General features: G+C 37.9%; 1 protein-coding gene across 5 annotated transcripts; it reads left to right on the forward strand.

Moving 5' to 3' along the window:
* Window positions 1-458: 458 nt before the first annotated feature.
* Window positions 459-24,613, forward strand: SOCS5 (suppressor of cytokine signaling 5). 5 transcript variants are annotated; one of them, XM_034427633.3, is made up of 2 exons: window positions 459-5,584; window positions 20,925-24,613. In XM_034427633.3, the coding sequence occupies exon 2, from the start codon at window positions 20,937-20,939 to the stop codon at window positions 22,518-22,520; it is 1,584 nt and encodes a 527-aa protein (XP_034283524.1). In that variant the 5' UTR covers window positions 459-5,584; window positions 20,925-20,936; the 3' UTR covers window positions 22,521-24,613. The 5 variants fall into 5 exon arrangements, with proteins under 5 accessions (XP_034283524.1, XP_087739372.1, XP_034283521.1 ...); XM_087883246.1 differs by having other exon boundaries at window positions 459-5,339; XM_034427630.3 differs by having other exon boundaries at window positions 459-5,137.
* Window positions 24,614-25,776: the final 1,163 nt, after the last annotated feature.

A 25,776-nucleotide genomic window follows, 5' to 3' on the forward strand; every position in this document is an offset into this window, starting at 1 on the left:
TGGGTTCAAATCTCATGACCTTTTGTACCATAGCTTTTGGCTTTATTGGTGGGGATGGTGTCTGAACTCTGTTCTGAAAGTTTGTTTTGCTTTGCAAAACCATGATAGGGAAGGGATAAAATGGCATGCAAAAGCCTTCTGGGTATTGGTGCTCCACTTCTTCCAGGGAAATTTGCTTGACATAACTTTCCTGCATCAATCAATTTACATTTATTTAATTTCTGTCTGTGTTTGTTGTATAATAGCATATTGTTGGGTTTTTATAATTTACTGATTAGAATATTGATGTGATTTTTAAGTAACTTACTAAGCTGTTCTGATCATGTTTCAGAACAAGTGTATAGATTTGGTTAATAAAATGTGCAGTTAATTTTTCAGATTAATTGCTAACTTATATACATTTTAATAAGACCACAAGATTGGAAGCCAAAGAATTGAGAAAAATCAACACAGAACATTAAGTTATCTTTATTAACCACTTGTATGACTTTATCCAACAATATGACTTGAAAGCTGCAAAGAAAGCACAGTTCAAGGATACAATACTATATACCCGTTTCCCCGAAAATAAGACCCTGCCTTATATTTTTTTTGAAACCCCAAATAAGCGCTTGGCCTTATTTTCAGGGAGGTCTTATTATTTTGGGGTGTGTGGAACAAGATGGGGTTGCTCTTGCCGTCTTACCTGATTTCCAGCTCTGCATTTAAATATTTTCAGGGAGGGCTTATTTTCAGGGGGAGGCTTATTTTAGCATATGTGCTCAAAGGCCTGATTGGGCTTATTATCAGGGGATGTCTTATTTTCGGGGAAACAGGGTAGATATATTTCCCTGGCATGATCCCAACAATTCAGTGGTATTTACTTCTGATTAGATATACAAAGCATAACTCTATATCAGGGGTGTCAAAGTCGATTTCATTGAGGGCTGCATCAGGGTTGTGTTTGACCTTGGGGAACGGGGGGGGGGCATGGCCAGGGTGTGTGGCCAGCTTAACATTACTCGTGTCGGGGGCACTTCTGCTGGCCCGAGCGCTCTGCCATAGAAAACGGGCTCCCAAACTCCGTTTTCGGTTGCGACGGCCTCCTGAAACCCTCTGCCAGCGAAAACAGAGCTTGGGAAGGCCGCGTTTTCACTGGCAGAGGCATCGCAAGCCAGTCCTTCACTGTTTCCAGGGTGGCCCCATGGGCCAGATCGAAGCACCCTGCGGGCTGGATCCGGCCCCCGGCCCTTGAATTTCACATCCCTGTTCTAGATGAATTAGGAGAATCCCAAGTTAAATCATACTTCAACATTTACTGGATTTATTTGGCAAAGCACGCACAATTCAATTTTTCCCTGCTCCTATTTGCAATTAAGAGAATATTGTAAATCTAATTGCTTCAGTAACATTACAAATCTAATTGCTTCAGTATTTGAAAGGATATGACTTATTGAAATACTGCATCCATCTGTCCAGTATTGTAAACCATACATCAGCCTTCCCCAATCTGTTGGTTAATAATTCTGGAAACTGAAATCTTAGCACATCTAGAAAATAGCAGATTGGCAAAAGCTGCTACAAAACCTAGATAGGAATTTGTAACATTTATCTCAATAGAACTTACTTTTGAATGGCTAGGCAAAGAATTGCCTTTAAACAATTATTAAGATATGAACACTTAATTGTACAAATGACTGAGTAACATGCCTCAGAATGTTATTCAGTCATTTATACTGAAAAACCATACAAAATCATACCTGTTGTAGACACAACATTCTGGAGATGTTGCTATTTTTAAACTCTTGAGATTGGGCAACATGTACATTTACCTAATCCTGCCACTACACGTCTCTATTCCAAGGACACACTAAGGTCAATATTCATTGGACTCTATCAAAAGGAAGTAGTTCTGATCTTCTAATTAATTTATAGTTGTTCATGATATCCAATTATGGAGAAAAATGAGGGAGATTCAACTGAATACAGACTGAATAAACAACATTCCCCTTAATTTTATGACTACATGGATAAAATAGTGTGTCTCTACCCTAATTGAAAAAAAATGAAAATTACCAATTCTTGCTGTATATGAACATGTAAGCAATTATCCTTAAAAATTAAGCAATCATGTTTAAGAATTGACTGATTAGTAATATTTATTCAACACATACAAGCTGCAAGAATCAGAAACTACCCTCAACAGTGCTCCTGAAAATACAATATAAAATAAATACATTTCAAAATTACTACTCTGGAACTCTATCCAATTGTGAAATTTGTGACCAAAGGTACAGAAGATGCTTATATAAATTATATAAATAAGCAGAAGAAAGGGGGAAAGGACACATGCTTATTGCTAACAGTTTTCTGTTTAGATTCCTAAATATCTCAGTCATTCTTTAAAACAATTACTATAGGTAAACTGTATTCATACTTAAATAGCAGATATAATTTTTGTTCCACTAGATGGCACTATAATTGCCTTTTAAACACTGGCCTGATTTAAACTATGGACAAACAGAAAATTCAAAACCTATAAAGATTAAAATTGCTTGAATTATAGAATCCCATCCTCAAACAGATAACCCCATCTACAGAAGTTGAACAGATTGGCAATTAAATATTACTTCAGCACAATTAGGTGAGCATTCTCTACTATAGCTAAGGATAGAAGGCTAATTTGTGGAGAAAAAAACAAAAAATAAGAGCAGCTACTGGTAGGTAATAGCATAGGTCTGTCCTCCAATACTTCATCACTACTAGATATCCTCCCCTAGTTGATTCAGTCTGCTTCATAGTAGGGCTCATCCTAACATAATCTCTTGTGTTTGGATCAGGGGTGAAATGCTCCCGGTTCGGGCTGGATCGCCTGATCCGGTTGGGATGGCGGCGGGTGGTTCAGCGAACCGGTAGCAAAAATCCCTGCGCCCCCCCATGCCCAGCTGAGCCGCACGATTATTAGAGGCTTTTAAAAAAAAATTTAAAAGCATTTTTTCTACAACCTCTTCCGCCGAAAAAATGCTTTTAAAAGCAAAAAAAAAAGCCTCTGATGATTGGGCGGCTCAGCTGAGATTGTCAGAGGCTTTTAAAAGCTTTTTTTTTTACAACCTCAAAGAGGTTGTAGAAAAAATGCTTTTAAAAGGTTCTGACTATCCCAGCTGAGTTGCCTGATCGGCAGAGCCTTTTAAAAGCATTTTTCAACAACCTCTTCAACCGAAGAGGTTGTAGCAAAAATACTTTTAAAAGTTTTTTTTTAAAAAGTTGGCCACGCCCACCCAATCATATTACCTCCCCCACCAAGCCACGCCCACAGAACCAGTAGTAACAAATTTTACATTTCACCACTGGTTTGGATCACATTAAATTTAGTTACTAGTGTGCTAAGAATGATTCCCATGAAGACTGCCATGTTGCATGTAGCAAGTAAATTCAAGAAAAAAAAAATCAGATATGTATGGTACCATCTGCAGACTGAACTGAAAAAAATCTGATCTTCATCTCACTCACATCTTACTCATACTGCTTGTTGGTGAAATATCATTTCTTTATAGTATGCTGGATGAATATAATTTTGGAACTGTTTTTCCTGGAAAATGCATATAAGGTAGCTATATAAGATTTTTGCTTTCTTTTTTTCTTCCAATGCATCATATCTTTGGAGTTGCTTGAGCAGCAGGACAGTTTCTTCTTCTCAAAAACACTCAATTTATCTTATTATATATCTTGCGGCAACAAAATCACCTTCATATTTTGTGATTTGAGTTTTCTGGGCTTTAGGAAATCAATGCAGAGATAATACAGTAATCAGATTTTGAGGGGTTGGGGGGGAACAGGGAAAATCCACTTTTACAGAGAACAGAATGCTTTTCTCTTAAAACCAAACACCAGGTTCTCAATAGAATTTGGATCTCAATAAAGATCAACGGCAGCAACAACGGCGAACACCGCTTTCCACTCGAGAACAGTCCCGTGATCCGCACAAGAAAGATGAAACCCACTCGTGAACTTTTCTTAAGCAAGCGACTTTTCCTGAGGTTATAGCAACTTTTGCCCGCAGTTCCTTTCATAGCACCAACTGGGTACCGAGCTTATCTGGATGCCAACCACGGGCACGGAGACAGGGGAAAGGCCGACGTTAGCCGGCCTTTAAAAATTTCCACCCCACCTTTCTATTCCTATTCGCAATGCATCACGGGTTTTATGCAAACGAAACTCCGCCTCGCTCCGAGGCCGTTTTCGCCGCGATTTCTTCAGCTTCGCTAAATTCTCTGAGGGCCTATTTTTGCTAGGAAGCGGCAACAACCCAGTCGATACCATTCGCTTCTTCTTCTTTTTTTTTTTTTTACCCACGACCTCGGGTCAATTTGAGTCTGAGCGTCACTGCCTTCCGTAGAGCTTGCAAAACAAAAATACAAAAGGTGTTGGCGGGTATTGTTGCAGGACGAGAAGGAGCCCGCTTCACTCAAGGCGCTGAGATTTGCATCCGAGCGAAACACGTCGCGTTACCATGACTACTGTATCTCCAAGAAGGCCTCTCCTGCCCCGTCATGCCAAACCGTGAACCGTCTTCCCTGTTTCAAGATGGCCGCCCCGCCAGCCTCCGTTCTACTGCCGGGGATCCCGCCCTCCGGCTCACTGAGGCGGCTGACAAGAGTGAAAGAGAAATGTCGGCCGGCCTATGGGAGTGGCTTCGATATCTTCGCCAGGATTGGCTCTCCGGTTTCTAACGGGGGAATGATGAGGGGCCCGCGTTGCTATAGGCTGCGCTGAGGCTGCACCGTTCCCCGCTACCGAGAGTAACGGTTGGACGAAGGAGTGAGGGAGCCGCTTTGTGCGATTGGCTAAGCCGCTGTCACTCCTCCGCCCTCCCCCGTCAGTGCTGGTGGTGCGCGCTCGGTTTCTGGGCCTGAGGCGGGACTGCTGGTCAGGCCGCGCTCGGAAGGGGTCCGCATTATCTTCGCGGCAAGGGACGGAGGAGGAGGAGGAGGAGGAGGAGGAGGGAGCTGGCGGGGAGACGCCGCGAGGTAATGCCGGGACCCAGGAGGGAGCTGGCGCGGCGCTGAGAGAACGAGGCTAGCGGGGAGAGAGATGCGCTGGCCTTGCAGGTCCGCGCCTCCAGTTGCTGCCTCCTGCACTGTGTGCAGCCGCAGTTTAGGTGGGTGAATCTGGTTAGCTTCGAGCTGTGCAGCCGGCAGAGGAGGGAAGCTTCCCTTCCCGGTCCCCTTTTTCTTTGAAAGGCCCGTCTTCGGGGTGTGTGTGTGGAAGCGAGTGACATTCCTCGGCTGCCGCTTCCCGCCCCCGGAATTTAAGGAAAGGGGGACGACAGGAGGATGACCCGCAAAAGGGGGGAGTGAAATGTACGCTCGGTTTTTATTCTATGAAGCCCAGTTGGGGGGATGCGAAATGAGTAGTTTTCCGGATTCCTTGGGGAGATTTATCTAAGTAGCTAAATACAGTATGCGGGGTTTCTTCTACGAAGCATTTATTTTTTTTTCGTTATTTTTTATAAATTTTGGGGGGGTCTGGAAAGCTCAGAAAGCCAGTTTGTAAATTCTTGTTCTAGCTGTCTCGTCTAAGTCTTGCGACTTCAAGGAGAAAAATGGTAAATTAATAATTTTAAGGATCATCTTAATTGGGAGGGAAAAGTAAAATGTATGGCTCAAAGCACTAGGAATTCCTTCATCAGTTTGCAAGTTAAAGCTGTAAGCAGATGGGTGCCTTAAACTGCAGTTCAGGGTCATGGGGAACTGAGGCAAAAGATGAATTAAAGAGCATATTGAATGTTTGCATAGAAAAATATATTTTCAGCATTTTACCCTTATTTGATGAGAGAAGTTTTTGTTTTATGGCCTTGATGGTCTATGTTGTCAAGATGGAGACAATTACAAGCAAATACTTGAAAAAAAATTGAACAGATTTTTTTCCCCTTCTGAACATGTGTCTGAAAACTACTTCAAATTTCAGTAATCGGTAGAGTTCAGTTACAGATTTGCTGGCATCTTTTTCTGATGGACAGGAATTCCCGTTAACTGGTTCAGTTATTCATAGCTTCAAAAGTGTTATGCCACTAAACTTAGAATATGAAGAATGTTGTATAGTACCTGGAAGCTGTTCTATGTATGATAGATGGGCAAAGGTGTATGTGTAAACTTAAACTGGTGAGGCTATGGCCATTGATTGTTCCTTCAGGCTGTAATTGTTGTATATGAGCACACGAAGTTGCATGTTTTTATCTGTATTGCACATAGTACAGTTTTGGACATAATGGAATCAGCTCTGTTCTTCGGATAATCATTTTTCCTGTGCCAAAGATGAAGGTCACTCACAGAATTGTTTTGAACGGATGACAAATATTGTATCTAAGTTCACTAAAGATACTACTATATACATACTTAAGAGTGGACAGTCAAGAAAACAAACAAGTGAATCATTGAACAAATCAACCCGGAATTCTCACTGAAGGCACAAATGTCAGCCTTCTGAGGTAGACTGAAATACAACCAGATGAACTAATTCTAATTTATTGTAAATATGTATTAGCCAAATCTTGGAAGTCTGAAATTACATTTCTCTACTCCTGTCTCCTTTACAGCCCAAGAAACTAAGGTAGGGTCTGTTGTGGGCCTCTTGCCTCACTCACATCCTTGCTTCAGGCCTTTTATCTGATGCTTCCTTGGTCTCATTTCTTTGCCTTGTCTCACAAAGTCTTTCCCATTACATTACACAAATGACCAAGCTCAAATTATGTTACTTTCACACATTATGTGAAGACCTAGTTCTCTATAGAAAGATCTAGTGCTGGGAAAGGTAGAAGGAAAGAGAAGAGGATGACTAGCAGCACCTTTGAGCTAATGGACCAGGTTAGGGATAAATCATCCTGCAGAAAATCTGGTCGCTAAAATTCAGAGCACAGAACTTCCAATTCAGTTAATTCTAAGTTCTATGCTCTTGTGCATTGACTACTGTTATTGTCTTCATAAATGTTGATAATTTTCCCTTTTACTTTTGGAATCTACAATTTATATAATAAAGTTGTTCCTTAAATCTTACTACAAGTCAAAATTTCTAAGCCAGGTCTAAACTAGGCTCTTTAATTTCACTGTGACTTATTTACATCTGTAGACATGAAACTGTTTCCTAAACATTAGTCTATCTTGCTCAGTTTTACCTGTTCTGATTACTAATTTCTTTTGAGGATTACAGATGTGAATTAGATTAAAAATTTAGAAACATATAAAATATTCATTGAATAATATTAGAATCTCCTTATTGCCTTTCTCTGTAGTAATAGGTATAATCCATTACAAAATCCTTAGCTGAAGAGTTAGTTGAGCCAACTAGCTTTTCTTATTGCAATATGGAGATTACAATACAGACAAAAATATTTTTACACAGAACAACCTCACTGGATTAACCATGTGGTGATGTATTAAAGCATTTTTCTAGGATAAAAAATATAAAGGAAATACTAGAATCTGAGAATAGCAACAGATGACAAGTATGGTGTTTTGCTTATCTTGCAAATCAGTCATTGCACTAAATTAAGTAATCTATGATTTATGAGCAATACTTCAGATTTTTATGGATGGTTATATCTATGGTGGTGGTAATGAAAGATGCAAAATAGGAGGGATGGAATTTTTACAGAGAATTTGTTTTGTGTTTATATTATAGTTTTCATGTACTTTCCACCTTGAAATAGTGGAACTTGAAACTAGATTTTACAATGTGTCAAAAAATTACTCTTGGTACCACAAAAAAGTTTAAAGGAACTGAAGATTGCATACTGATTTTGCTGAACTTAATATTACTTGATTTTAAGGTACAGTAAAGCTACTGAAAGGAAAGTAGAGTTACAGTAACTTTCTGTGAATTAACTAGATTCCTGAAAGACTTACTTTACATAGTAAAAATTGTACTTTCCCCTTAGTTCTTACAATGACATGCAGATAATTCATAGATAAAACTAGTTCTAGAAACACTTCAATTAACTAAGTGAATCCATGAGATGCAAATACTATAATGTTAAGTAAAATAATGAAGTTTAATATTTGTATTGGAAAATCAGGTGGTAAATCAGGAGAGAAAAATGTTGTTTGGCATTCATGTGATTTGATTTTATTGGGATATTTCTAAATCACTATTTGTTATGGTAATTCAAACCCTTCAGTTCAAATACTAAAACAATCACAGTTTAGATTTCTGATTTTATTAGCAGTCTACTTTTTTAATGGAAATTGGAAAAAAACAACAATCCAAGTTTTTAGGCTTCATACAAATATAACATCAGACTCTTGAATTTATACTACATTATTGCCTGCATGCTACTTGGTTTCACAAAGAGTCATACTATGCCATAACTTTTTTTGTATAAAGTAATCTTCTGAACTCAAGTAGTTTTGTCAGCAATTTTAGCGATAAAATTCATTCTGATATTTTTGAATGTAGATGTGGAGGAAGGTTTGAGTTTGACCGAGAAACATTTTGTATTATATCTAACATGTTATATAATATATGTAGCATATAAACTGGATTGATTGTAATATATAGTAGAGATTTACAGCAACCAGGATTCAAAGATGATGAATCTTTGAAATTGATGATTTCAATTCACAAAAGATGATTCAGGGCATGTGTGGGCATACATGTACAGTGGTTAAGAATATATTTTATATTGATTAATAAATAAAATCAGACTTTCCTTTCTACATCACTTGCCAATTACAGGGGATAGCTATACAAACCCCAGGAAAGATGCAGCTGCTCTAAGGTGTTCCAAAACACATTTTGGCTTTGAAATATGGTTTTCTGCACAGTCTAACACATTGTAAGAGAGGTCACAGTTTCCAACTTGCTAGTAATAGATTTAGAGCCAAAGTGGTTAAGTGCCAGCATTTCACTAGTAATGCCAGGCAGATGGGTTGAGGAAGTTTTGTCCTCAGTTGACTCAGCTGCACTTCTTACTATTTTGGTGTTGCTGAGTTCTGTACTGGCTAGATGAATTGTTACATTTTACAATATTCAGTTTTTATAGGTGATAAAGGCATGCATTTAAAAATAGCCAGGATAAATGCTGATTCTTTAAACGTGTAGAACTACGCTGCATTATAGTTCTGTGTAAAACTAAAACCCTAACAAGCAGTCGTGCAAGACTGTAATCCTAAAACTATAACCTAGGGAAAAGTCAAAATAGACTTAATTCTAAATAAGCATGAAGAATCTACAATTGATAATATGTTTACCTTATTGTAAGTCTCTTTGATTGGTTAATTAGGAAAGTAGATTAGAAGAAAAGAGAAAGATAGAAAAACTTTTGGTTAATGTTAGGGTCATGTCTGTACTAATTATAGCAATGTTGGCGAACCTTTTCCGCAATGAGTGCTGAAATGGGAGCAAGCGTGCGGGGGAGCACCGGAAACTGGAAGAGCAGCCACTGAGTGTGCATGCGTGTGCTGGGAAGATGATCTTCTAGTTTCCGGCATGCGCACCGGGTGGCTGTTCTTCCGGTTTCTGGTGCTCCTGTGCGTATGAAGACCAGTTAGCCGGCATGCCGGTACCTGGAAGAGCAACGGGTGACGGCTTGCGTGCCCAGGGAGATGGCTCTGCATGCCACTTCCGGTGTGCGTGCCATAGGTTTGCCATCACAGAATTATAGTGTTGAAGGAAGTGATGGACAAACTTCAGTTATGCAGTTCGAGGGGTTCTTAATAAGTACAGAATAGTATTATGTTGTTTCAACATGCTGAAAAGAAACAATTAAGAAAAAAGAGAATTGTGCTCTCTGCCTCCTAAATTCAAAGCTAATTAACCTCCAGACTGTTTCTAATATTTAACAAAATATAGCCAAGAGACAAATTCTTGAACTTTAAAACTTGCATACTTTATTGTTTCATTTTGGCTAGTCCTAATAAATGTATTACCCAATTTGGGAATTTTGGATTTCTTTTAACCCACAAAGTTGATTGATGTTACCACATAAGAACATAAGCAGTGCCCTTCTGGATTATCTGTTGTTAAAAATGTTGCATCTCCCTCTTCTTCCTTCCTTCCTTTAATGAATGTTTAAATTTTCTTAATATTCTCCCCTCCCCTATATTTTCTATAGATGATTCTTGTTAAAATCAGGTTTTCCTTTTTTGATACTTGGTAAGATTTTTTTTTCCTTTGAAAGATCCAAATCCCATAGAAGGATCAAAGGCCATCTTCCAGATAGTCTTCCTCATAGTTTAGTTTAAACAAAGTTTGGATCTTAGTGATAGAAACAGAGAACAGTCTGTAAAAAGAAGGTCTTGAAGGTACATAACTTATAATTGAGTTGTGCATGTCAAACCACATCTCACAGACAGAACTATAGTAAACTAAGTCGTTGAACTCATTCATGCTCCTATGACATAATTACATATATACAATTTCTAGATGACCAGATATCTTTTGAGCTTATAGGCATTCTTGGAATAAAATGTAATACTGGAGATTGAGGCTTTGATTTATAGCATCCTATATTTGCATTTTTAAAAAATGATACTAGAAATTGAAAGGATTTTTTTTAAAAAATGTATTGTTGATAACTTATTGGTTCCAAGTGGCATCCAGTTGGTAACTTTAATCATGCAATGCTGATTTTGCTACTTTTATTTTAGCTACTTTAGATAGTGGGGAGCAATGCAATCATTTTTAATCTGCTATCAGAAACCTTCAGTCTGCTCATATATGATACTTAAATATGTAATTTTGTGGGTTTTTTTTTTTTTTTGCAAGAGCAAGTTGCTGAATTCAGGGAGACCTACAGTTGCAAGAAAAAGTATGTGAACCCCTTGGGATTACGTGGAGTTTTGCATGAATTGGTCATAAAACGTGCTCTGAACTTCATCTAAGTCACAACAATAGAAAAACACATTCTGCTTAAAATAATACTACACAAACATTAGATGTTGCCATGGTTTAATTGAACATAACATGTAAACATTCACAGTGCAGGGAGGAAAAAGTATGTGAGCCCCTAGCCTGATGACTTCTCCAAGAGCTAATTGGAGCCAGGAGTGAGCCAACCTTGACTCCAATCAGTGTGATGATATTGGATGTGTTGCTGACAGCTGTCCTGTCCTTTAAAAACACACACCTGTTTTGGGTTTACTGGTTTCAAGAAGCACTGTCTGATGTGAACCATGCCTCGCAGAAAAGAGCTCTCAGAAGACCTACGATCAAGAATTGTTGACTTGCATGAAACTGGAAAGGGTTACAAAAGTATCTCCAAAAGCCTTGATGTTCATGTGTCCACGGTAAGACAAATTGTCTACAAATGGAGAAAGTTTAGCACTGTTGCTACTCTCCCTAGGCGTGGTCGTTCTGTAGAAATGACTGCAAGAGCACAGCGCAGAATGCTTCATGAGGTAAAGAAGAATCCTAGAGTGTCAGCTAAAGACCTACAGAAATCTCTGGCACATGCTAACATTTTTGTTGACACATCTACAATAAGGAAAACATTAAACAAGAATGGAGTACATGGGAGGACACCACGGAGGAAGCCATTGCTGTCCCAAAAAAATATTGCAGCACATTTGAAGTTTGCAAAAGAGCACCTGGATGCTCCACAGCACTACTGGCAAAATATACTGTGGACAGATGAAACCAAAATTGAGTTGTTTTGGAACAACACTATGTGTGGAGAAAAAAAGGCACAGCATACCAACATCAAAACCTCATCCCCACTGTAAAACATGGCAGAGGGAGCATCATGGTTTGGGGCTGCTTTGCTGCCTCAGGGCCTGGACGGATTGTTGTCATTGATGGGAAGATGAATTCCAGAGTTTATCAAGACATTTTGCAGGAAAACGTATGACCATCTGTCCACCAACTGAAGCTCCGCAGAGGATGAGTGATGCAACAGGACAATGACCCAAAGCATACAAGTAATTCAACAAAAAAATGGCTTCAACAGCACAGAATACGCCTTCTGGAGTGGCCAGTCAGAGTCCTGACCTCAACCCGATTGAAATGCTGTGGCATGACCTGAAGAGAGCGATTCACACCAGACATCCCAAGAATATTGCTACACTGAAACAGTTTTGTGAAGAGGAGTGGTCCAAAATTACTCCAGATCGTTGTGCAGGTCTGATCTGCAACTACAGGAAACGTTTGGTTGCGGTTATTGCTGCCAAAGGAGGGTCAACCAGTTATTAAGTCCAAAGGTTCATATACTTTTTCCTCCCTGCACTGTGAACGTTTACATGTTATGTTCAATTAAACCATGGCAACATCTAATGTTTGTGTAGTATTATTTTAAGCAGCCTGTGTTTTTCTATTGTTGTGACTTAGATGAAGTTCAGAGCACATTTCATGACCAATTCATGCAAAACTCCACGTAATCCCAAGGGGTTCACATACTTTTTCTTGCAACTGTACTTCTGAATAGATTCCCATTGGGATACATTGCTAATTGGACAGATTCAGCAACTTTTTATTCTTGGATAATACTGATAGATTTATTTCCTTAAGATTTGTCAGTTGCTTTTTTTTTTTAGCAAAAATGGAAAATTTGGGCCCTTACATAGTATTAACAAACATATTTGTTTATAGAGAATTTATCAGTTCTGTATTTAAAAAAAATAGTTTAGGTAAGTTTCAGTTTTCTGAAACCACAATTTTAAGATGAAGTTTTAGCTTCATTCAGTTAATGTTTAGTTGGATAATCTTATTTTAATAAATAATCATATCAGTGTGTTTTGTGAATTTGATTAAGTACTAGGTCAGAATTATGGTATTAATGAAATTTTATTTACTACAGATAATACTTGACTTATGACTGGTCATTTTATGACCATTCAGAGTTATAATGTCCTTGGAATAGGTGCTGTAGGACCTGTACAACTAAATTGGAAAACTGTCACCCCCGCCTAGTGGTTTCCTGACCACATTTTGGATGCTTGGCAACTCACTCACCTTATCTCATCTCGCCTCACCTTACCTGGCCTTACCTTATTCTATCTTTCATATTTGTATGGCTGCCCACCTCACAAAAGCATGACTTGGGCAGCTTACAAACAAAATCAATATATAAAAACAATCTCCCCATCTAATGGGTCCAGCCTCCCTGCAGTTGGATAGTAGGGCTGAAGAAACCCATGGTAATTAGATGTCATCTGATCATAACAAGGGAGATACCAAAAGCTCCCCCAAATCACATAGCCATTGCCACAACAGATCCAGTGTATGCATGTCAGGCTCTGGTTAATCTAGAATAGATCCATGGTCATTATGGTGACCATGCACCCCTGAGCCACTTCAGATCCCACTCCTTGAAATTGAAGTTCCCCAAATCTGGAGAACTCAACTGCCAGCCCAGAAATGTACTCAAGAAGCTCAAGCAGAAAAGTTACTGTGCTGGGGGACTGGTACGACAGCTGCAATTCTGACTAATTCCTAGAGCCCAACTTAATGAACAGAGTCTCACATCTGATGACCTGTAGTGCAATGCTCCCGAAGGCTGTAAGAAATTGCTGGATGACATTCACCACTCCTGCACCAGCTCATGACATGCCCAAAACCCAGGTGGGCATATCTGCAAATGGACTTGCTCCCCTTCTTGGCCCAACCAGGTCTCGGTGATACCATGTCAGGAAGGCCCTCTCATCAGTGATTAAATCATTAATTAGGTAAAAAGACCTATTTAAGGTAGGGGAGTTCACAGTAGTCTGCCACTCTACCGCAACCTTCCCCGGTCTCTGGCACTGTCTGCACTTCCAAAGCCACAGCATCCCACAACAAAACAGATGGTAAGCTCCTTAAACACTACCATCTTAGTCTGTCGTCCAGCCTACTCCTCCAGGAAGCAGCCCAAACATGTTCTTTCAATAGCAGATTACTCAGGAAAGCCAGACCAGTCTGAGAGAGCTGTCACCAATTTTTTAAAAAACTACCTAGATCAGGGGTGTCAAACTCAAGGTCCATGGGCCGGATGTATTCGAATCCGGCCCATAGGGCCATCCTGGTTTACCCAATGCGAAGAGGAAAGGTCAGGCCAATGTAGCTTTGGCCCGGTCTACCTAATGCGAAGAGGCCAGATCCACCCAGTTGGCCACGCCCACCTGGCTCCCCAAGGTCAACCACAGCTCTGATGCGGCCCTCAATGAAATTGAGTTTGACACCCCTGGCCTAGATCACAAATGTGGCAAACATTATTGTCAGAGTAGGCATGGTCAGCACCATAAAACAAAATACACTGCCATCCTCCAGCACAATTCTTCAGCCCAAAAAATCCGAATTGAGTCAAGCAATCCAACTTCAGCTATTTCAACTTCCCTTCAGGCAAATGCCACTCCAAAAACATCCCTTGAATTGCACATGCAGCATATAGCTTACACAGCATACAATTACAAGAACAATTGCTCCAAAGCTTTCACACACTCCACTATCTCAACCACTCATCTCCTTTCTCAATTTTACATATTTATCTTGATAAGTCAAACCAAATGTTTTACCCTTAAATGCTGATAGGAAAGGACCTCTAACTGAAAAGCACAAACTTTTTCCACAGTATCTTCTAATGCATAAATTGGAGAGCAGAAATTTGCTGAGCTTTTTATTTTCTTAAATTGGTTCTCTTCCCGTTGGTCTTTTTTGGTCAGATTTTATAACAGCTGAAACTTGGAAAGCTAAAAGTAAGGAAGAATTGAGAGGAGAAAAAGCAGGAAGGGAACAAAGAATTCAAAGGATTGAGGGACAAATTGAACAATGGGAAAATAAATGTAAGGCTGTTTAAATAAAGTTTTGTTTAAATGGTTATATAGGTGAAAATATAATCAAAATAAATTAACAATAAGGCATAGTGTCATTGGTACCAGTGCTTATTTAATTAGGAACTATAACTATCAAACTTTATTTTTAAGCCTATAAACAATTTTTAAAATTGACACTGTTCACATTTAGTTTTAAACCATCTTTTTGACAAGTTGAAGAAGGTATGTTTTTTAAAATCTATAAATAAAATACATAGTTTATAAATTTCAGGGCAAATTGCCCTGATTTGTTGTAATGCTTATTGGGAAAAATTTCTGCTCAGTACTCTTAACAGAAAAGATGTACAGGTAATTCTTGGTTAACAATCACATATTCAGTGACTGTTCAAAGTTATGACAGCAGTGAACAAGGAAGTCTTGTGACTGGTCCTCAAAGTTTTGGCCTTCCCAATACCATACAGTCACATGATCGTAATCTGGGTTGTGCTTAATAGGGTTGCAGCATTCCACAGTCACAGGATCACCATTTGCAATCTTCCCTGTTGCTTCCCTCAAGCAAAGTCAATGAGGAAGCTAGAAGGTTGTAAGTCTCTTCCGTAAGTCTCCCTCACCTGGCAGCAACCATCCCTAACACAGCTACACTGGCCTCATTGGCCACTTACATACCCTCTCCAGCCAAGCAACAACCATTCTTAGTTTTGCCATGGCTCACCAGCCAACTACCCATTCTACCCATCTGGCAGAGTCACTTACCTGTTTGCCAGCCTGCTTGTAAATATTTGGGACTTGCAACTTCCTGACAACTTCCCCAGTGATTTTTGCTTGCTAGAAGCAAAGTTGCAAAGAATTCTTCACCTAATGACCTGTGATCCTTGCTTAACAATGGAAACAGAAACTGCCAGTATTGCATTACTAAGCAATGTAGTCATATGATATTGTGTTTTACAACCATGTTGCTTTATAATAAAACATTTGGTCCCACTTAACTGTTATTAAGTGAGGACTACCTGTACCAGCATCAGTGAAAGCATGCATGTGGGTTTTCAAAAAGTAGTTCTTTATATCATTTCAGTATATCATAGATTTTCTAAAATACCATTCAGCACTTTGTTTCAAAGCAGTAGATGAATCTTACAGCAACGATGCAATAAATATATAGCATATGTGAGAAAATGTACAATGTACACCATCCAGAGAAACTCGTTGAGATGGGCAGCTATAAAAATGAAATTAAAAAAATATTACTGTCATACACAAATATCAGAACAGGTGCTAGAGGTATCTCTTACATCTGTCTAATGGTGCTATCTCCTTCACTTCCTTATATGTTCTGATCAGGCATATTGACCTATTGTTCTTTCTTGCTCCTTGTCTAATAGAAGCAATTGCTTTGGTTTTTTGTTTTTTCATATAGTTCTGTAGATGTTATGTCAGATAGACCTTATAGTTAAGATTCTTTATTTTTTATTTTGGAAAAAAGAACATACAGTGCACTTTTACAAATACAGATATAAAAAGAAAAATAAACCTGTGTGAAAGAATTGGGTTTATATATGAATCTGTTTATGTGTGTGTGAGAGTGAGTGTGTATAATATTTTTCTGAATGTGCAGGCTTCAAACTCTGCCATTCATAGTCTGCATCTTCCCTTAGTACCTCCTCTAGTACTAAGGACTAGTACTAGTGCTAGAAATAGTGTTTTTAAGAACAAAGCATAGTTCATCTGGAACAAACCCAGAAATGGAGACTAGATAGGATTGGGGTTACTATCACATTTGCCACCTTTGATTAACATGAAATATACCCCAAAATCTGAAAGTAAGTGAAACAATAGAACTGTTGCTTCAGAAAACTGGGTTAAATTAAAACAATATTAGGAAAGCTACATATTTATTTATGGAAAAAAAGGACTGAACCTGTAGTCATATGCCTTTAAGCCAGGGGCGTCAAACTCAAGGCCCGCAAGTTGGATCCAGCCCACAGGGTGCTTAAATCTGGCCCATGGGCCTGCCCTGGAAACATTGAAGGACTGGCCCGCGGTGCCACTGCAAGTGAAAATGGAGTTCGGGAGGGCCGCACGCAGCATCCTCAAACTCCGTTTTCACTGGCAGAGGGCTGCAGGCAGCCATCGCGGCCGAAAACGGAGCCTCAATGAGTGACATCGAGCTGGCCACATCCACCCTGGCCACACACTCATGGCCCCGAGGTCAAACACAACCCTGATGCTGCCCTCAATGAAATCGAGTTTGACACCCCTGCTTTAAGCTGTCTAGCTAAGGAAAATTATTATAGAATTAATCTTATAACATTTGTATTTAAAAAAATTTTTTTAAAAAAATACTTTATTATTAGGCTGTGCAAGAGCCCTTGCTCGCTCACCTATCATAGTTAGAGGAAGGATGAGGCAGTTCCTACAAAGGAGGTGGTACAGGGGGAGCAATTTAGCCATTGCCCCAGAACACAAGGCAAGTCCAAGGTGTTAAGACCAGAGGGCCTAATGGAAAACACCAGCTTTCCTTCTTGTGGGGTTCAGTTACCTGGAAATAAAATTTGTTGAATATAGCTGCCCTGTGGATACACATTCAAAAATGTGTATTATGAATGAATTAACAAAATAATTGTGCATTTATGTTCAGAAGTGTACCCTGCTAAGTTATGTAAGGCTTACTCTAAGTAGGCTCAGAATCATAATATCAGGTGTGCTTATAACTTAGTTTAAGTAATAGATATTTCTGTTACCTGAATACAGTAATTACTGTTGCTTTGCAGTTGGTGTTCTTTCCCGTCTGAAGCAACCCGAAGGTACCATTCTTGAGGTAGAAACAAGGTCATAGATTACTTTGCAGTGGCTGTTTGTACATGATTGCAGCTTCTCATGTGGCTTTCTTGTTTTAAATGTGATCTATGAGAACTGTATTCATTATGTGCATTGTGGCTGTTATCTAAATTTGGCTTTGTCTGAGATATTAATTTTTCCCTGTGCATGATCATGAATATTTGATGGTTGAACTGCTTAGAAATTAATAGTTTAATAACACATACATTAGAAAATAATGCAATTCTACTACTTTAAACAAATGGTCTGGCTGAGTGCCGACATATTTGAAGAATAAATATGGCAAGGAGATACTATTTTCTCTTACTTATATTCTAGTTCACTTTATAAAGGTAAAGGTTTCCGTGTCCAGTCATGTCCGATTTTAGAGCACAGACTTCATCTCCATTTCTTGGCCGAGGGAGCCAGTGTTGTTGAAGACATTTTCCATGGTCATGTGACCAGCATGGCTATACCCCAAAGACGCACAGAACACTTCCTACCTATTAATCTACTTGGATTTGCATGCTTTCAAATTGCTAGGTGGGCAGGAACAGGAGGTCACTCTATTGCGCAGCACTTGGATCTTTTATATGGGATCCTAATAATTCCATTAATTAGCAGAAGAGATCTTAATGCACACAGGGACTCCTTCCCCATCCAAACCAAAATTATTCTGGCATTTCATGTATGATATGCCTAGTTTACTTTATTTTCAGTCATAATAGTTATGACTGAATGAAGAATTTTTTTCCAGGATGAAATACTAGCCTTTATTTCTTAGAACATTTGATCCCAAATGTATTCAGAGACATTACTGGGAAGTAAAAGCAATAGACAGCTGGAAACAACTGCTTCATTTTGAAGTTTGATGGATAACCCAAATTGAAATGGCACAAATAACATCATTTGTATTGTTCTATAAGAATGGAGACATAGCCATGACATCATGATAGCCTTAGGAGAATTGAGAGTGACTCAGTGTAGTGGGAAGAGGTTAAAAAATGGCCAGAAGTGGTCTGGAGATGAGAAAGGATGGAAGAAGGCTTGAATTGGAAATGTGACCAAGCAACAAAAAGGATAAGGAGGCAAGGAATAGCAACTATGTGAACGATTTCCACTCTTCATAAACTTGTCCTATTCAGTGTAGATAGAAAAATTGTGAACCACTGACAATTGACACTAACATAGGAAGTGCCATTTGTTTCACTGTATTAAGCTTGTATATCATTTCATTTTGTTTTGCTTCTGTTGATATGTTGGGCCTTAGGCAACAGCTTTTTTTTTTTAAAAAAAAAAAAAGACTTTTTTCCCAAAGGTGCCTTTTCAAGAGGCAACTGGTCTTTCTGGTTTTTCTTTGAAGATGTTTCGCTTCTCAGCAGCTCTTGCTGAAGCAGCTTCTTGGATGAGAAGCGAAATGTCTTCAAAGAAAAACCAGAAAGTCCAGTTGCCTCTTGCAAAAGCACCTTTGGGACAACCATGACCTGGATGACTGAGAATCTCTGTAGACAAAAGACTTATCTTTTGCAACTAAACTGTGTGAATGGAGAGCTCATATTAACTGAAGGTGATGTTGAAGAATTGTTAAGTGTTAGGGCCTGGAAGTATGTTTAGTTAACATTGTACTGAAGATTACCTTTCGAGTTGCAATCTAAGAAATTGGAAACATTCAAGTCTTCATATTTCAATATTTCAGGGACAAAAATCTGTGATAGAATAAACAACTTAAATAGAATACATAGTAGCAAATGTGTATTAGTATCTTTCCTACTTGCTCCTTAGATGAAATATGTTAATCAGTGTGAGGTGGAATACAGCAGCACATAATTAGTATGCATGATATATTGATACTGTAGGTTGCTGTTAAGCAAAGTAGTGCTAATAATACTTGTGAACTGAAAATAAATTCTAGTCTTTCAAAGTGTTCTATCATTTTAATAGCAACCATAAAAATTACTTACCTGGAAAACTAATATTAGAAAAGAGGTATATATTTAGTAGCCTTTTGATGTTAAGCAGCAGCTGGGGGAAAAAGCAGGCAGCCTGCTCAAATGATCAGCCAACTCCTCAGATCACCAACCACTTTGTGGGTCATCATTCAGAATTCTTGCTTTAATGTACTTGCAGATGAATAGAATACTTTTTACAGGGTTTTGCTAATTGTTATCTTTTAGGAATATTGCAGATTTTAGCATTTAAGCTCCATCAGTGGGTTTTCAGGGAGCTTTTTAAAATGTCAAATGATCCAGAATTGTCTACAATTATTTTTAATAGATGATTTTGTAATTCATTAGTATGAAATATTTTAATAAACCTATCAAGTGAATGGGCTATTCAATCTAAATGTCATTATAAATATTTTTAGTATAGATCTATTTTTACCATTAAAATCAGACTGAAAATTCAATTCTAATATGATTGATAGCTGTGGTTAATCAAAGTAATTCTTAAAGCATGTGACCTTTTTATACTGAAGTTTTTGCATCTATATTTGTGTCGTTCCCAGTAAAAAGAAAGTACGGAGGGATCAGTGTTGGACTTTCTGTCTAAATTTTGTACATGCATTCACACACACTCACAAACACCCAGAGACAGAGACAGAGAGAGAGAGATGTAGATAGATGTTCAAAGTCTGTCACATCTAAACTCTATATGACATGCTTAAGTTCTTGAGGGAGGACTTGAAATCTTACATTCATCTGGAAAGTACCCACCTTAAACTACATACCAATGTGAAAACCAACTGTACACAAGTAGTAAAGTTAGGCCTGACTATTTGTACTCCTCTTGTCATTTGGGAACTTTCTGGTATGGTCACCCAAAAATTGACAAGTGACAAGGACAATAGTAATACATATCTTGTGTCTGTACCTGGCAACCTGATATTTATATATCTGACTGAGGCAGATACTGGCTAGTTGGGAATGTGTACAATTACAGCTGCTTATTTTAGTAGCTCTAATTATTAACCCTTTTCTGCAACATAATGATGAACACTTGGAAGTACATGCTGTATATGGAGGCAGAGATGGTTTTCTTTAATCCTATGGTCCTTATGATATGCCACAAGTCAATTTAAATGTAAAACTGCACCCATTTGGAATTATTTATATATTTATTTACAGTTATATGTTGGGCATATGGAAACAGTAGTAAAGCATGGAACACTGGGAGGAAAAATTAGTGTTCTTCCCAATTAGAGTAATGTAGCTGATTTGTATTAAAGTAACACAATTATTTCAGTTGCTTAATATTTTATTGATGTTTAAGTTATAAACTGAAAATGAGATGAATTACTTTAATTTTTCTTCATGAATTAAGTATTCAGCTATTTATTCTTTATTCAGTAAGTGACTTTCCTAAATTAATTGTCTTTCTGTCTTTGTGATGTAGGTAACATAATCCATGGGTAAAGTTGGGAAAATGTGGAACAGCTTCAAGTACAGATGCCAAAGTCTCTTTAATCCTGAAGGTGGAAATAGAAATGAAAATGTAGACATAAATTCCAATAGTGCATCTGTTAGAGATAAAAGTGTTTGTGTGCCTGGTCCAACTCAGCAGCAACCAAGCAGTCCTTTGCAACTGAATCTAAATACTTCAAAAGGCTTTTCGAGAAAGAATCAAAACTGTGCCACAGAAATCCCACAGATTGTTGAAATAAGCATTGAGAAAGAAATTGACTTGAATGTTGCCTCAGGAGCTAAATTTGCACGAAGGGATTCCTACTCAAGGCATGCTCCATGGGGTGGGAAAAAGAAACATTCCTGCTCTACAAAAACTCAGAGCTCATTGGAAAGTGATACAAGATTTGGCTGTTCTCACTTGCAAAGGAGGGAAAGAAGATATGGTGTGAGCTCAGTTAACGATACAGATAGCATCTCAAGCAGAACCATAGGAAATCGTTCTCTGAGGCAAAGATTGCAGGAAACTGTGGGCTTATGTTTCCCTATGAGAACTTACTGCAAACAATCTAAGCCTCTTTTTTCTAACAAAAGGAAGATCCATCTTTCTGAACTAATGTTAGAAAAATGTCCTTTTCCTGCTGGATCAGATCTGGCCCAAAAGTGGCATTTAATTAAGCAGCACACCGCTCCAGTGAGCCCACATTCTGCTATTTTTGATGCATTTGACTCCTCCTTGGCTTCTACAGAAGATGAGGAAGATAGGCTGAGAGAGAGACGAAGGCTCAGTATAGAAGAAGGTGTGGATCCTCCTCCCAATGCCCAGATACATACTTTTGAAGCTACTGCACAGGTTAATCCATTATATAAATTAGGGCCAAAGCTGCCCCCTGGCATGTCTGAACTGATGGGAGACTGCAATTCAACAACACAAGGAAGTTGTGATTTGGAGGAAGACACAACTACTCTCTGCTTGCAGTCACGTAGACAAAAGCAGCGCCAAATATCTGGTGAGAGCCATAGCCACATCAGCAGGCAAGGAGCTTGGAAAGTACATACTCAGATTGATTATATTCACTGCCTAGTGCCAGACTTACTTCAGATTACCAGTAATCCCTGCTACTGGGGTGTGATGGACCGTTATGAAGCAGAAGCACTTCTAGAAGGAAAACCTGAAGGCACTTTTTTGCTCAGGGACTCTGCTCAAGAAGACTACCTCTTCTCTGTGAGCTTCCGCCGTTACAACCGCTCTTTACATGCACGCATCGAGCAGTGGAATCACAACTTCAGTTTTGATGCTCATGATCCCTGTGTGTTTCACTCCTCTACTGTTACAGGGCTTCTGGAACATTACAAAGATCCAATTTCTTGCATGTTTTTTGAACCGCTACTTACAGTTTCTCTAAATAGGACTTTTCCTTTCAGCTTGCAATATATCTGCCGGGCAGTAATTTGCAGGTACACTTCATATGATGGGATTGATTGTCTTCCTTTGCCAACAATGTTGCAGGACTTTCTGAAGGAATATCATTATAAGCAAAAGGTTAGAGTACGATGGTTGGAGCGGGAACCAATTAAGGCAAAGTGAACAGAGTTTAGAATCCCTAGTAAACTCACATTGTGATTTTTTTGTGTATGTGTTATAGTATACCACGTTAAGCACATCAGTGTTCAGCTTTTAATGTACTTTGAGCTTATTGTGTTTATGATGCTGCCTCCAGTTAGTTGTGAATAACTCTTGAAACATGAACAGAACACAAAATCACATTTTTCATCAATTTTATTTTGCCAGTTACAAAATATGTCTACTTTCTATTACAATATTAATATAAGACAGCTATTGGGCATTAACTTTTAAATTCTATTCAGTTTCATAATTCACAATAAAGTAGCTTGCTAGCTTTTTTTCTTCTTGATTAATATGAGCACTTAGATACCAAAAATTGATTCCATGTAACTGCATTCTCAATGAAAAAATATTACTTTTCATACTTCACTATCTCCTATGCCACTTTTTATATCAAAACTGTTTTAAGAGGAAAAATCATAAGTAACAGGGGAAATCACTATAACATGTCATTTCTATATTTTTAAATCATGTGCATTAAGTTCTGTACCAATATTTGGCTCCAGGATTGTCTCCAAATTAAAACATGTTAATAGATTAATCATGTGGGAATAATTAGATAATTAAATTTTCCAAAAATGAATATAAATAAAAAATAGTTCTAAAACGGGGGGGGGGGGGAATACCTTCAGATATATTGGTGGTAGATGAAACTTATAGTCTAGTAAAGAGGTCCCCAATCCACAGACTGGCACCGTGCCACGCAAGCGACGCTCCATCCACGCACATATAGGATCCAGGCAGGGCGCAAAACCATGCCCTGCCGGTCTGGAAAAAATGCCTTCCACGGAACCAGTCCGTGGTGTCCAAAAACTTGGGGGGCCTCTAGTCTAGCAGATCTCATGGATATGCAAGGGAAGTTTACCCTATCAGCACAGCAAAGGAGCAATGCCTCTTTAGATAAGTCCATATGCCATAACTTGTTTCATTAATCAGGGTCATCTTCACTCTGCTTTTTCTAAATTAACACTTTGGTATTTAAAAAAAATCCAGTAGCTTCTAATTAATCAACCACTGCAATAAATGTAGTGATTAAGCTGAACTTTGCTCTTAAATTTACAGTTGGAATTTGTGTTAACTCAGAAGTTCTTGGTCTGATCTGCAAGTTCTGTTCAAGAGACTTGTGGAAATGTAGTGTAACACTGAAGACTATCTGAACTAGATCTTGCATTTGATTTAATTTTTCTGATCATGGTGATCAAGGCCATTTTATTCTGGGTTGGATTATGAAACAGGCTAACACAACCTGGTCCAGGTTTCTGCTTTTCAAAATAGAATACTGCTACAGGTTACTGCATTTAGTAATTAAAGGGACTCTTAACAGCCTAACCTTATTCCCATTATTTGTAAAAGCATTGTTTCTGAGGATGCTAGTACTAAATAAAAAGGTTTATTCAAATATGGGTTATGTACTTCAATTGGTAGAAAATTAATTGGGATCTTATGAACCATTTAATTTATTTCAATTTGTGTGGCTAACCACTCTGATTTTTTACTTCTTCAGAAAGTATTTTTACATATCTGCTACAAACTGCAATACCATCTAGCTTAGTTATAGTTTAGACTGATCCAGAACAATTAATATTCTATCCCACTTCTATTTTCCTCTGATGCCTATTTGATGCATCAGAACAGTTGTATTTGTAAACCGTATAGCAGCTTTTTTATAATTTGCATATTGTGTTCCTCCTTAAGTGAAATACTTTGGAAAACTTGCTCTTTTGCTTTTTTTCTTTGGGAACAGAACATATCTTGTTTTGTTCTAGCTGTGTTTGCACTAAAGTTTGTATTGGAATACGGAGTCCCTTAGTTTTGCTTATGTGTCTTGTATCAGTGGGTAGTTTTCTTAGTTTCTTAACCAGTTGCGACAGTATATTCTTTTCCATGGCAGCAAATGTAAGGTGACAAACTTCAAAGCTGCATATACAAGAAAGTTATATTGTAAGCCAACAGTAACCAGTTTATCCACATATGTGTTTTTCTTCTGCTTGGTGTGCCTTGTTACAGCTTTTTGTGTGTGTGTGTGCAAATAAAGTACAATATTTTCAATTTTATTCTTGTACAATTTACTATTTTATATTTGCATAACACTTCTTGGAGCTATTAACATTTTTTGGATCTTGGAAACAGGGTCAAATCTACTTGCAGCTATATATTCCATTCCTAAAGTAGCCCCATGGCAAAATATATTTAATAAATATATTTATTTATTTATTTATTTTATTTAATAAATAAAATAAATTTAATAAATAAATAAATAAATAAATAAATAAATAAATAAATAAATAAATAAATATAGATTCATTAGATAAACTAGCTTATTCCATAGGATGGTTGTGGTGAGACGAGTGCTATATAGGTACTGTTGCCTTGAGTTTTTGGAGGAGAGAGAGGATATAGGCCAGACAAAACTTTTAAATAATTTGCAGCTGAATTCTTGCTGGTCACGTCACCAAATCTCAACATCAATGTAATTATCTAAAATTCAAAGGACATCCATTTCCAAGTATTCTTGATATGCAGATACTAGATATTTACGGTATAGTCATCAGAGCTAAAGAACATGATATTCTCTTATTGAATGGATGCATATAGTATCTTAACTGGATCAATTTATATCACATATATTTTAGGCATGCAGCTACATTTTAGCAATACTTCATTTTGTGGAGGAAATGGATACATTTCTTTAACTGTCCATTATTGACTTAATTGATCTTCAGGGTTAAGTACTTTTCCAGTTGCAAATCTACTTCAACTTCTTGCTGCCGGCAGGAATTTTGAATTTGATTTTCCCAAACCCATTAAGATACTATTTGCTGCAGAGATGTAGGATTCCTTTCCTTGAGATAATATTATTGTTCTAGGTTTGAGCGATTTTACCCTTCAAAGTGATCTGTAGCACTATTAAAATAGAATGGGTTATTTTTTATCATTTTGTTGTTCATTTCATTTAAAAAAGCATACAATACTGGCTCCATTTTTAACAACTGGAAATTACATATTCTTCCAGAAAATTAATATTTATTTTATATTGTATGAGAAAAAGAAATAATTAGTTGAATTGAAACTGGAATGCTATATAAAGTCTGAAATTCTAAATTTTAAAACCAATATATTTTTTATTCCTTACTGTAAAAAGAAAACGGTGCTCCATTCAAATATCAGGTATTATTCAGAATAATTTCTACTGTGAATTTCTGGCAATAATATTATT

This window comes from Pantherophis guttatus, chromosome 1, assembly GCF_059756535.1.
Source record: "Pantherophis guttatus breed Tessera chromosome 1, ASM5975653v1, whole genome shotgun sequence".
Classification (NCBI taxonomy): domain Eukaryota; kingdom Metazoa; phylum Chordata; class Lepidosauria; order Squamata; family Colubridae; genus Pantherophis; species Pantherophis guttatus.

Excerpts from the sequence above, each read along its gene's own strand:
- SOCS5 (XM_034427633.3), top strand. The coding sequence starts at position 20,937 with ATGGGTAAAGTTGGGAAAATGTGGAACAGCTTCAAGTACAGATGCCAA.